The sequence below is a fragment of the Ochlerotatus camptorhynchus genome, unplaced genomic scaffold, assembly GCF_037179485.1.
Source record: "Ochlerotatus camptorhynchus isolate MF236.1 unplaced genomic scaffold, CSIRO-AGI_Acam_v1.1 ptg000705l, whole genome shotgun sequence".
Classification (NCBI taxonomy): Eukaryota; Metazoa; Arthropoda; class Insecta; order Diptera; family Culicidae; genus Ochlerotatus; species Ochlerotatus camptorhynchus.
Window position 1 is genome coordinate 159,322 of NW_027041181.1, and position 14,401 is coordinate 173,722.

At 37.5% G+C, this 14,401-nt stretch overlaps 1 protein-coding gene across 1 annotated transcript in view; it reads right to left on the bottom strand.

The window, feature by feature from the left end:
* Positions 1 to 14,059, bottom strand: part of LOC135714746 (myotubularin-related protein 10-A) — a gene marked incomplete at its 5' end in the record, with an annotated part of 32,950 nt that extends 18,891 nt beyond the window's left edge. Inside the window, 2 exons of the mRNA XM_065238117.1 lie at positions 13,011 to 13,763; positions 13,829 to 14,059. Of these exons, the coding sequence (XP_065094189.1) occupies positions 13,011 to 13,763; positions 13,829 to 14,059 (984 nt within the window). The remainder of the gene's footprint in view (positions 1 to 13,010; positions 13,764 to 13,828) is intronic.
* Positions 14,060 to 14,401: the final 342 nt, after the last annotated feature.

Here is a 14,401-nt window from a genome sequence, read left to right on the forward strand (position 1 = left end):
AATCAAATATCTCTGAGTGTTTCATAATTTTTCTTAAAACTACATTAAAACATCTTTCATTTGAAGAGTCAAGCGTAAAAATCGGTCAAGAGGTTCAGAAGTTATAAATTTGAAGAAAAAAAAAATGATTTGTTGGACCACCCTAACACGGAAATGGTCACCCTAATTGCGCAATAAAAAAAATACGAGTCTAATATTTTTTGATAAGGAAGAACTATACCAATTTTCATGAAATTCTGAGACCCACTATAACTTTTTTCTATGGAATTGCTGAATCGTATAGAATCAGTTCAAAAACAGTTTCTGTTATTTGCTCTTAGGAAACTAGGTTGGACCTCTTTTCCCCTTCCTTCTTATGAGTCCCGTTGCATGTTGATAAACATTGAAACACTTAAGAAACGAAGAGAAATTTCCATGATTTTCTTTGTTCCTCACAACGCGTAAATTCAGAAAAAATATTAGCAAGTTTAAATTTTTACGTACCATCACGCATGTTAAGAACTCGAAATGTATTTCAACTGTCTCTTCAACAACCTCACAGAACGAATTATGGTAAAAATGGACCAATCAATAGAATGATGTGAGTGTATAATAATTATTGTGAGCGTATAGATCTAACGATGTCTAAAGATACAGTAAGGAGAACACTAACTGCTAGGATTTCATCTCGTTAAGTTTAAAACAATTTTTATTTTTTAGATATTTGTATATGCAGTTTACATTTATTGACAATTAAAAAAAAACGTATGTTTTAAAATAGCATGTAAGGCAACAGCACTATTGTAAACGGTCTACAGTGATTGATGACAAATAAATAAAAATAAATAAATTATCTTATTTAGCTTTTTTTTGGCATATATATATATTTTTTTTTATTATTAACACATTGAGCAATTCCAGCCCAAAGCCCGAGCAGCCCGAAGTACAAAAACTGAAGGTCACCCTTGAGAAAATTCTTTTGCTGGCCTACGCATTGGAATGGCAAATAGGCAGCTATAAACGTAAGTTGTCCAAATTTTGTTTCAACAGAAACACCCAAAGTTTCAAAAACATTGGTTTCAAATGAAGAAAGAATTTTATGTTTGATTCGTCTATGAACAATAATGGCAACGCCACCAGAGGGTCCATCAAGACGATCATTTCTATAAATCAAATAATTTGCGTCCTTCTTAACCTTATGGGGGTTTGGATTAAGGAACGTTTCAGTTATAACGGCAATATGCACGTTATGAACTCTCAAAAAGTTAAATAGCTCGTCTTCATTATCTTTAAGAGATCGAGGATTCCAATTTAAAATATTCAATGCTTTAAAATCCATTACTGAATTTTAAAGTCATGACAATATTATTTGCAAATTTTACTCCAGTTTGAATAGCATCAAACATGGAGTTAGATTTAAGCAAATCAGACATCATGTCAATTAATGATTTCTGTAAAAATTCCATTTTAGGGGCAGTATTGCTTCCTAAGTCAAAATTGTCAAAATTTCCGTTAGAATTACGTTGGTTAGTATTTTGATTTATACCCGCTGCAATAGCAGCATAGGTAGCTCCATTAACTCGCTGAACATTGTTAGCAGCGAGGGGAGTAGGTACAGATGAAACATTTGAAGCAGGGGTGATATTTGTACCTACGGGTACGAATGTAGAATTTGTTCCTCGCTGACCGTTGTTAACAGCAGAGGAATTTGTACCTGTTCGGAAACGTGGAGCGTTTCCTACCTGTCGCTTAGAACGAGATTGTAGGATCGCTTTGCGAGTCTTACATTCCCAAAAATTGGATTTGTGGTTTTCACCACAATTTGAACATTTAAATTTCTTAGGATCTTCCTTCACAGGACAGTCGTCCTTTGCGTGAGAGGAATCACCACAATTCATGCATTTAGCTGGCATGTAGCAATTTTTAGTTCCGTGACCCCATCCTTGGCACTTACGGCACTGAGGGAGGTTTTGGAAATTTCCTCTAGTCTTCCTGAAGTGTTCCCACTTCACTCGAACATGGAGCATAAGGCTAGCTTTTTCTAAGGCCTTAAGGTTGTTTAGTTCACTAGACTTGAAGTGAACTAAATAAAAATCATTAGAAATCCCGTTGCGCAAATCGCCAGGACGGGATTTTATTTTCATTTTGATTACTTGGAGTGGCACAACTCCAAGTAATTTTGCCAGTTCATCTTTGATCTGATCCAGGGATTCACCACTGGGCAGTCCATTCATGACAACCTTGAACACACGTTCAGTTTGGGTGTCGTAAGTAAAAAAATTGTGCTGCTTCTCAGTAAGATACTTGAGAAGACACTTAAATCCGTCCAAGGTTTCAGCCAATACACGGCATTCACCCCGATGTCCAATTTGTAGTGAAAACTTAACTTTAACGAAATTCAAAAGTTCCATGCGCAGAGCATGGAAATCGGAAGTGGTTATCACAATATCAAATTCTCATCATCCGTGAGCAAATCAAATTGATTACTTAAATTAATTTCATCAGAAGGGGGATCAAGAGTTTGTCCCTTTCTTTTGCGCTTAGGCGCCATGGCGGCAGTAAATTTTTTATCCAAATTGACTTTCAAGCAGATTACTATAAGAATCTGAATGTTCGAAGAGGAATTTTCCAAATCGATATCCAAGAAGGATTACCTCGGGTAGGGTCCGAACAAGGATCGAAGAGGAATAAGAGTTGAACAAGGTAGAAATTTTACAGGTTGAGCACTGAAAAGTGCTATTTAAATTTGTTGTAGCTCTAGATACTAGCAACACTTCCTTCAGCAAAAAGCAAATAGATCCGCACGGCAAGAGAGCACGATGCGGACTGGATTAAGGAGGCTTTGATTCTGTTTGTATCGATGTCCTTTCGGTTAAACTCCACGATAGTGGGCTTTCACCAATTATGAACAACTATTTGAGCAACTTGTTGTCTGAGAAATATATGAGCTTCTCTCATGGAAACTCAACAACTTCTCGAATTAGTTACATGGGTCTCCCCCAGGGCTCATGTTTAAGGCTCCTTCTTTATAATTTTTATGTAAAAGACATTGATGGTTGTCTTGATGAAAATTGCTCGCTAAGGCAGCTTACAGATGATGGCGTTGTTTCCGTCACCGGGCCAAGTGCACCGGATCTGCAAGGACCATTGCAAGATACCTTAGACAATTTGTCTACTCGGGCTATGAAGCTAGGTATTGAATTCTCTCCGGAGAAAACTGAGTTGGTTTTTTTTTTCTAGGAAGCATCATCCTGCACAGTTACAGCTTCAACTAAAGGGTAGAATATAGTCGGTGTATAATGAGTCACGCCAAGAGAAAAACAGTTGAACTCGCATCACGGTTTTCAAAATATTTCCTTTCTTTTCACTTGGCAACAGAGGACTTCTACATCAACTTCAAATGACTTCTAGCGAGAACAAAAAATAGCGTCTGTAGTTAATCATTAAATCAGTGATTATGTCAAATTATTTTATCAAAAAATAATAGAAATTTCCATTACTCATCATTACCAAACGTACCCCATGACAATTTAATGCTCACTGCGTGTTTATGATCATTTCTTCGATTTTATTTTATATTTTATTGCAATACCTTTCGTGGACCTTGCATAGCATCGTTATGTTTGTTTACTTTGCACGATAGGTAGCCGATTTGACAGTTCAATAGGTAGATTTGGCTTCACTCTTGGCGTGACTCATTATACACCGACTCTAGGGTAGAACAATCACTCAAAGTATATCTTTCAAGTATTTAGGTGTCTGGTTCGATTCCAAAGGCACGTGGGTATGTGAAACAAAAATGCCAACAAAGGATCAATTTTCTTCGTACAATTACTGGAACTTGGTGGGGAGCACACCCGGAAGATCTAATCAGGTTGTATCCATCTTGTCGGTTCTAGAGTACGGTAGCTTCTGTTTTCAATCCGCGGCAAAAACACATATCCGGAAGCTGCAACGGGTTCAATACCGTCGCCTCCGAATCGCGCTTGGCTGTATGCACTCGACGCATACGATGAGCCTCGAAGTACTCGCGGGTGTTCTCCCACTGACAGATCGTTTCGCGGAACTGTCCTTCCGGTTTCTTATCCGTTGTGAAGTAATGAACGCATTGGTAATAGAAAACTTTGAGAAGCTGCTCAACAGAAATCCTCAAACAAGATTCATGAGTCTCTATTACGAGTACATTACGCTGGAGATTGGTCCATCTTCATTCAATTCCTCTCGTGTTTGATTCCAAGACTTTTATAGTTCTTCTGTAAATTTTGATCGGACCATGTTGCAAGAAATCCGTGGAGTACCAGATCATTAATTTTTGCAAGCAAGTACCACCATGTCAGTAACAATAAGATTTTTTCACAGTTTGTAGTGGTGTGTGTGTGTGTGTGTGTGTGTGTGTGTGTGTGTGTGCGTGTGCGTGTGTGTGCGTGTTTGTGTGTGTGTGTGTGTGTGTATTCCCTCTAACCCCCACTAGCCGGCAGTGTTATTATGGAAGAACTCTCTCTAGAATGCCGCATTTATGGTCATTGTAGATAGCTTTAGTCCGGGAGTTAGAAGTTAGTTTTCACAGTTTTAGTTGACTCATAAACGCTTCCACTGGATTTGGAGTATTCAACGAATTTCATAGCGCCTCATATCAACTGCAAAAACCATGTTCGTTGCGGAACTAGCAGCCATATTCTACGCAGTAGAGCAAATTGCCTCACTACCATCTGATCACTATTTTATTTTTACTGATAGCCTTAGCTCGTTGGAGGCTATTCGATCAATGGGGCCGATGAAGCACTCCTCGTATTTCTTGACCGAAATCCGAGCTTTACTGAGTACTTTATCTAACTGCTCCTATACTATCACCTTAGTTTGGGTCCCATCTCATTGCTCAATTCCGGGTAATGAGAAAGCGGACTCGCTAGCTAGGGTGGGCGCTATGGAAGGCGATATTTTTGATCGACAAATCGCCTTTGGGGAATTTTTCTCAATTACCCGTCAGCAAGTCCTCACCAACTGGCAACAAAAATGGAATGATCTGGGAAGATGGTTACATTCTATTCTCCCACAGGTGTCGAATAAGCCGTGGTTCAAAGGATTGGCCATGAGCCGTGACTTTATACGTGTCATGTCGAGGCTCATGTCCAATCACTGCTCGTTAAACTCGCATTTCTTGAGAATCGGACTCGCAGGCAGCAATTTGTGCGCTTGTGGTAGTGGCTATCACGATATTGACCACGTGCTTTGGTCATGCACCCTACATTGTGTTGCTAGATCCGAGTTATCCGCATCCCTCAGGGCCCGAGGAAAACAAACTATGTGGCCCGTTAGAGACATCTTGGTGAGCCGAGATCTCGACTATTGCAATTTAATTTATGTGTTTTTAAAACGGATAGATCTGAGGATTTAGTAGTTAGTGTCATCTTGTGTTCTCTCAAGTTGCTAGGTCCCCATCGGTATACCCCCATGTTCGTCTTTTTCTCCAGTATGTCGCTTAGTTTTAGATCAAGAGCACATTGCTTGAAAAAACCTTGTGTTCTCAATCCCTACCCTGCCATCTATTTGTTACAATTTGTTACCCCTAACCTCGAGATAGCCGCGAGTAATCGTTAGTTTTATGTAATTTTGTAACCCAAACGATGAATATCGGCTCCGCAAAGCTACGGCCAATGAGCCTGGAAAAATTAACGCATTAAAAAAAAAGATATCATAACCTCAATTTAATTATAGTCCAACAAACCGTTCGCCGGAATTCACAGATCCGTGTTCCGGGACCGATGCCAAACTGACCAAAATCATCTCAAATCATCTTCATTCACTTGATTCTCCCTATTTGACATGATTTGACATGCCACAAGATACTTTTGCCTGAGATATACCTATGTCCTACAGAACAGATTTCCGGGACTACCGGAACCGATAAAATCATAGTTATACGTTATGGAAATATCTAAATTCAGTCTTACTAATCATATTTCATCTATCTGATATCATTTGCTGCACCAGACAACCGATTCACGTGAAATTTTAAAACATTTGGTCAAACTGGTTAAAAAAGTACAAAAAAAAAACACAGACATATTTACATCTCCCAAGAACTAAGAGGTTTCTATGGTGGTGGTATCTACGACAAAAGTTAGTTCAACTATTCCCCTTGAATAAAAATCCAAGTTTATGAAAATCGGATCAGGCATTGCTGCGAACGAGTTTGTTGAAACAAATTCGTTCGTCCTGGTACTTTAAGGGTTAAATCAAAACGTATTTTTACGTTAAAAAAACATAAAAAATGAAAAAAAAATCGAATTTTCACCGATGAAATATTTTAAATCTTACAGATTATGAAGCTAAAGGTTCCAAACTATCATCTAGGGAAATAAAATTTTAGGTTCATTCACTTTGATTGAAAGTCGCCTTTAAATATAGCGTGAGCAGCCGGTGGAAGTTTAAAATTTGTTTTAGTGTTAAAGGTCTGGGAAGTGATTAATTTAAATTTTTGAGTAATTAAGAAATTGTGTAAATTTGGCTTTTTAGCACATTATTTGATGAATTTGGTGATGAATTCCTATAACCAACAGTTACTGACCGATACTTCAACGAGCATTAGCAACTCTCTTTATTCAAATCATAATATAATATCTTCAACACATATCTATCTATACCTAAAAACGGATTTTAAAGGCGTTATTAGGTATAGATAATGGCGACGATCACCCGAACGATCTGTTTCATAATATCAACCAGATCGTTTGACTTAGACGTTTTAATGATGATGATGATGATGGTCCCACCTCTTACCCCTACAAAGGTTTGAGCTGGACGAGTTATCTTTAAGATAATTAAATATAAACATTTTAACCAGGTTTGCACTCAAAATCGAGCTGGTTACAATTACAGATATAAATGTCCTGTTAAATATGTTATAGGCATCAACCAAAAACATTCAAAGGTGTAACTAGTTATCAAAAGTCCAAGTATAGTCCTCGAAAATACTTTCATTTACACGTGACCTGGGATTTACACGTTTAAGCTTCCGCAGTGCCAGGACTATATCCAAGGAAACGACTTCCAGCCAACCCTTTCCTAATTCAAGGCTTTTGCCACAGTTTCCACGTATTGGTCATTTATACTTGTATTCCGCGCGCGAGGCTCAAACCATTGTAGACTACTCAAAGCTATTTTTACTATTAATACTACAAAATCAAAAAACTAAAAATCCATCATCACCATCGAGGCAATCAATGTAGTTTTTTGTATATGCTACACCAATTACTATAATGTCTTTATGACAGTCTCCATACAAAATAATCCGTTAGAGATAACTTTGTCAAGATACATGATTTATCCATTCATAAAAATTTAACTGCTCAATAAACAGCTTTTACATGTGAAATGCAGCGTCTCTTGAATTCTGTAAGTGTAGTTGCACGCTTGATGTGTCTAGGCATCGAATTGAAAACATTTATACCTTTCAAATATAATGAATTTTGTGAAGCATTATTCAAAAGATGTGGTGTTCTTACTTCATCCGCGTTTCTAGTGTTATATCTATGAAAATCACTTCCTCTTTCAATCCGATCACACAAATATCGAGGCAGCAAACCGTTAACTACTTTAAAAATGAACACCATAGTCAAAAACACAATTCTTTGCTTCACTGACAGCCATTGCAAAGCGTCCAGCATAAAAGTTGAGGAAGTGAATCTATTACATCTTAAAATCAAACGCATTACTTTATTCTGCAAACGCTGTAATCTCGATATTTGTGTTTCATTGGCCAAAAATAAAATGGAAGGGCAAAAGTCTAGATGAGGGGAGATGATTGATTTGTATAACTGTATTTTACTACCAATAGTTAAATCGTTTTTCAAGCGACATAGGATTCCATACTTCTTGGCAATTTTCTTGATGACATTGTCAAACGCGATCAAGTGTCTCATCATCAATAACAACAGAGACATCATCATCTACACGATTCCGCGAAATTACCATGAATTTAGTTTTACTTATATTCAATTTCAATTGTTTATACTTCAACCATCTACTTAGAGAACGCAAATCTTCATTCAAGCGTGAAACGGCTTCTTCTAAATCTTTAGCTGCAATGAATAACACAGTATCGTCAGCAAAAAGATTAATATCACAAAACCGTAAAACTCGTCGCATGTCATTAATATACCCTGAGGCACTCCAAGCTCATTGTTAACAGGACAAGATACAAAATTATTAAAAACAGCCCTTTGTGTTCTGTCAGATAAATAGCTTTCAAACCATTTGTATGCAGAACCCGAAATTCTAAAGCGCTTGATTGTTCTCAACAATAAGGGCCTAGAAATTGTCTCAAAAGCGCGTTTTAGATCCAAAAACACAGCAACAATCGTATCTTTATGCTCCAAATTTTCTTTCCATTTAGCTAACACTAAGTTTAACGCGGTTTCACAAGAATGGCCTTCCCGGTATCCCGATTGTTCCGATATCAACAAACAGTTACTATTTAAATATTCTAACAGCTGGCCTTTTACAACAAGTTCTAAAATTTTCTCTAATGTGTGAAACTCTTCGGCTTTAATCGTCCCAGCAACTTTTTGTATAGGAACAACTAAAGATTCTTTCCAAATATGCGGCACGTGCCCAGATTTCAATGATTGATTTATAAGGTCCCGCAGAGTGTGTCGAATGACATGAAAGCAATCTTGAATAACTCTAACATTAACATTATCTACTCCAGCCGTTTTTCCTAATGAAAAGCAAATATTTTTAAGTTCATCTAATGTAATTGGGTGAAAACCATTAAATCTACAATTACTATTAATCGGCTGTTTTATTTCGTCCGGTTCATTGATCAGTTCCATAGATTGATTGATCAGTGAAACGCTCTCGACGAAATAGTCATTAAACTTAGAAGCAATTACTGGTTCTGACTGTTCTAATATGCCATCAAAAGTTATGGTCCGCGATTTACAATTATTAGGCTTCATCAAAGATTTCAAAATTTTCCATAACTCTTTGCTGTTGTTTTGATGCTGATCAATTTTCCTCTGAATATATTCACATCGAGTTTTCTTAATCGATTGTGAATATTTATTACGCACGACCGTGTACCTATTCCAATGATTATCACTATTAGATCTACAAAACTTTTTGTACCATTTGTCCCTCTTACGTTTAAGACGCAAAAGATCCAAATTGTACCAGCTGTTCGAGTTTTTCAAAAAAACAAACTTTTGTTCGACTAATTTATTGGTACAAGTTTTCAAAACGTTAGTAAGAACAGCTGCATCTTCATCCAAAGTTCCGGTAACTAATGGAAAATCCACGCTTCTCTCAACAAGATTCGAAACAGCTTGCTTCGAATATTTCCTCCAGCACTTCAATTTTACAAAATTATTGTTATCGTTAACACTGTCTAAGACATTAATTACTAAAGTTTCATGATCGGTTATTTTAAAATCAGCTTGAGTAACTGAACTGACAGAATCAAAATTAGAATAAACATGGTCAATCAAAGTTCTACTGTGCCGGGAAATACGCGTACATTCACTTACTAATTGTTTTAAATTAAAGAAATCAGCTAATTGCTTCAGATGGTTCGAATTGCTAGTATCATGCCAATTAATGTTAAAATCACCCGCAAGTATATTTAATTTACTAGAATCTAAAAATGTCTCGAACCAGTTCTTGTTGTCGATATCGACTTCAATCACAACACTAAACTTGTTGTAAGTGAAGCGTGGAGATTCAAACATGTTAACTACTTTTACATCATTAATTGCGATGTCTTCATTTTGACTTTTTAAGAAGTCAATGAAAACATCGGAGGAATGCTGATCGCTCATGCCCACCACTTTTAACATTGGCACCGATGTGGGAACAACAGCGTTGTAGTTTTCACCCAAATTGCTTTCAATGCCCTTTTTCACCTCATTTACATTGTATCCTGTTGCACACTCAACAATCAGCGAATCCAAACACATAAAGCAACCAACGATACAGACAAAACGGTTGCTACGACTACCATGACAAACTCGCTCTGTAACAAAGCTCGATCCGAGTGGTAGAAGGATAATGATATATTGCTTGCCTGCTTTGTTGCAATATACACGGATGAGGACATAGCTTGATATGAATCGGGAAAAGACATAACAAAAAAGTTCCCATTAACACACGTGTATCATCTTCGGCTTTACTTCGTGAAGCAGCTTGCCAACAATTTGCTCGTTTCCTTCTACCGCCCCGAATGAGTTGGGTCGCACGAGCTGCTTGTCATGAAAAAGAACGGTGAAGATTATATCATTATTGTTTTCCACTTCTGACATAGCGTTATTATTCGGTTCGTTGATCGCTTGTTATTTTGTCATTTGGAGATATTTTTGATTCCTTGCTCAACAATAATGGAGCCATCTTTCCCGTTTCTAAAGTTACTGATTTTGTGTGTTTTTGGATCCAGGTTTGTTTTCTAAAACTTGCGAGTTTTCTCGCAGTCTTGTTTGGACTCTTTAGGTTTAATCACAATGACCGGGCGAGCCTTACGGTTGTTCAGTTTTTTACTTTCAACCTTACTTTTATCATTTTCTACTTTATTTTTATTCTACTTTTACCTTCCCCTTGTCCGTTTTTTAAAGCATCCGCGAAACTACACTTAACTTTATCATTAGTAGAATTCTCTTCGTCATGACTATTACTATTACCATCGGGGATTTGACCCGCTTCAGAGGGAATCGATCCACTGCCATTATTCATTGCAACTAAATTGTTGTCCGCAATAATTTTCGAAAATGAACTAGTCATATTTTCCAACTTTTCATTTAATAATATTTCAAGTCCGCCAACGGCTTCCTTCAGGGTACCATTTACATTTAAACGGATAGCTTCCATACCGGTCTTTAACGTGTTATCAATTGGAACAGTAATCTGATCTCGCATGTTTGTGATCGAGGCCGAAATAGAAGATATTCTCTTCACTTCTTCCTCAATATTTCTAACATGCGAGATCGAATCAATCTGCTCGTTACAACTAGACAGACAATCGTCACACTTGTATAGAAGATTAACATTCTCCATGACAACCTTTGCCGTACTCCTTGTAAGTGTAGTGCATCTCATGTGGAACACACGAGAACATTTACCACTACAGGTTAACGGCAGATCGCTTGCCATTACCCCAGACTCGCATTTTGGACATTCCATTTCTACCTAAACACAGTCAACAGACGCTGCATGCAACAATACACAGGATACAGAAGAGACAATTAAATATCGATTTCACCGCCGCAGCTACTATAGGAAAGCAATTGCTTCCTTTCAGTGCGCCGGGGGGATCGAAGAATAAGCAAAATTTTACGAGAACGGCTACTTTTGTAACATGTTCTCCTACTTATCCTGTTATCAAATACAATAGGGCACGCGTTGCAATTAATCAATCGCGGAACACAACACAATTTCACACGTAATTAAAAATATTATTATTATTTATCTTTATTAGGGAGGCTTTCAGCCTTGGGCTGGTTCGCCTCCACCAATTAAAAATAATTTTTCACTGCACAACAAATTGAACTACACTGTTTGCCATCACACAGAGCAATTTAACTCGTAAGACCGGTCAACAGTTTTTCGGGAATATCTCAAAAACGGTACTCTTACTATATTGAGATCTATAAACCGCTGAATAAGGAATCATCCTGGGGGCATATTTAAATTTCTGGAATTTTGGCTGATGGTTCATCAAACATGTCTAAAAATCTCTATAATAAAGTATTAAAAAAATTATCAAACATGCAAGATTTATCGATTAAGTTTTATAATTGATTGGTTGAGGCTGTAGGAAGTTTGAACAATATTAGTGGAACGTTTATACTGCTTTTTATGTTCTATAAACCAAGTTACCTAAAATTCACATTTAAAGTGCATCATAAGTTTTACTACAATCCATGTAGTAAGAAAACTTTGTGAGTTATGCACTTTCCCAATGCAATAGATTAGCAGAACCCCATCCACATTTCATGTTACAAATATTAACGTTACTACTCATTTCACTTTGAACCATAAGCAAACCGAAATGCAACGGAGAGAAGTAGGTCAGGAAAGCATGTGTGGTGCGATTGAATGAACGTCTTGCTGACTCTATCATTTTTCCTTTACGCCGGTGCATAGCAGAGGTCTCGCGTAGACGGACCCAGTAAGGAAATGAAACGTGTCAAATAGCAAAACATTATCGATGGGTGCGTAGAAGGCGAAATAGCCGAAATGTTCAATGTTTGTCCACACCTTCCCAGGCGTCTCGTTCTTTCTCGTTTTAACCCACTAGTTCAAGGAAAATGCAATGTAAGAACTTTTTAAATTCTGAAGCCGTTTCGGCTATATAAACCCTGTAAGTTGAATGGAATAAAGGCTTTTTTTGACAATCAGCTACAAGAAACGAACGTGCTATATTACTAGATACCACATACCCAAATAGATCTAACGAATGCGCCCTGGTGCTACATCTGGTCACCAGCAATCGCTGTTTGGTAGAATTGGTCTAGGAAGTGCCCTAGCCCAATTCTTTGCACGACTCAAGCTCTCCGTCGGTTACTTTCACCTCGTCGCAACTCGGGCATGAGTTTAGTAAACGCGAGTGAAAGTATGTTTTGTATGTAACATATAATAGTGGGACATGGAATAATTTCCAATTGTGAAATTATAAACCTGAATTCATACCTGAATTATGAAATCGGTAAGGAAATATTCTTCTTAGTTTCATAACAAAAAAGTAAATAAACAGTCGATTAAAAAGCTAAATGGATGTATATGAGGGGGTTAGAAGGAAGAGAGTGCAAGCGACAAACCTGAAAAATGAGAAAATTGCAATTACCGATACTTAAGTAAAATTTAATAATCGTCGTTCACATTAGGGGCTGTCCAGAATTTGCGTTAACATTTTAATAGCAGGAGGGGGTGTTAGTAAGTGTGTACAGCTCATATTATCTTATAAAGTGTTCAATAATGTTTGTCGCTTAACCCCTTTACTTCTGACCCCCTCATGTGTAATGGGAATGATAAATATACATTACCACAGCAGTGTCCTGTTGTTGACTTTGAGTTGATTTAGCAGAAAGGTTTAAAGTTGATGCGATCGCTTCCGCTGAGTTGTGTATTGCCAAGTTGTTGCTTTTCTTCAAATCATCTATACAAGGAAGACGGTACGCTGTTGGTGGTAATCTTAACTTTTTCTCCACCACATGCCCTGTATCCGATACTTTTTTATATAACGGATTTGTGAATAAGGCAATATCTTTGTCGCTAAACTGTTCTCCCCAGTCCCACACAGGCCTCACAATGATGCGATCGTTTATTTGAGCAATCTGCCGTTCAGTCTCAGAATTAAACTGAAACGTGTCGAATATAGGAAGGAACACAGAGTCCCACAGGCTTGTGAGAAATGTTTCGGAGTACTCAAATTCTTCCGGGAACTGTTGCAACAACTGCCACACGCAATCCAAAAAGAGTAAGAATAATGGACCTCTTTCATTCGAGTTCTCATTGTACACATGCCCAATGCGATCACTGAAAGGATGTCCCAAGCTAATCCACTCTTTTTGTATAAGTGTCTGAAAACCGTTAATTGAACGGAAGCTTTTATCCAACAAAAGTTGCACTAAACTTGACATAACACTGCACATATCCCTTCCACTAATTTCCTGCAACACCACAGTGCGCCCACTCATCATTATTTTAGCAGCTTCCATAGATTGCTTTAAACAAACCGACACATACAATAACCAGTACGTCTTATCGAGTAATGAATGAAATCTGGCATCTTGTTGCTAAAAAGAAATAGATTGCTTATCATACCCGTATTAAGTTTCATAATTACCGATGAATTAATTACCATAAATTCTCTATCGTTTTCTGGTATACACAGCTTCCTTAGTTTGATGTAACTTAGGTTAACATCCTGAATGCTTGGTAGTTGTTTCGATAGCTCCATTAGATGTAATGGGTTTTTCAATGGATCACACCGGCGAACATGTTCCAACATTGCATTTTCTATTGTAGAACTGGCAATCTCAGGCACTAGTTCTGCCATCCGCACCAACGCTGCGTTATTAATACTCCAAACCTGAAATATGAAATATGCACTGTTTTTAGTAGACTTAGGTCAAACTAACATAACGTGGCCAGACGTATAATGCTATTATATATAATAAAGCTATATATAAGGGAAATGGATGTAATGTCGGCCTAAATACCCCTAATTTGGGCCCATACATAAATTCAGTAATCGACTAAATTTTCAAAAGCGACCAAAAATATCCATTAGTAGCATCCCAATGACGCGTTATATAGGGGAAATGGCTCTAATGTTGCCCTATGGATCAAGATTGGGCCCATCGCTAAAAATCTGCTATTTATCAATTTTATCTAGATGAACGCGTCATCGGGACGGTCCTAATTGATAGTT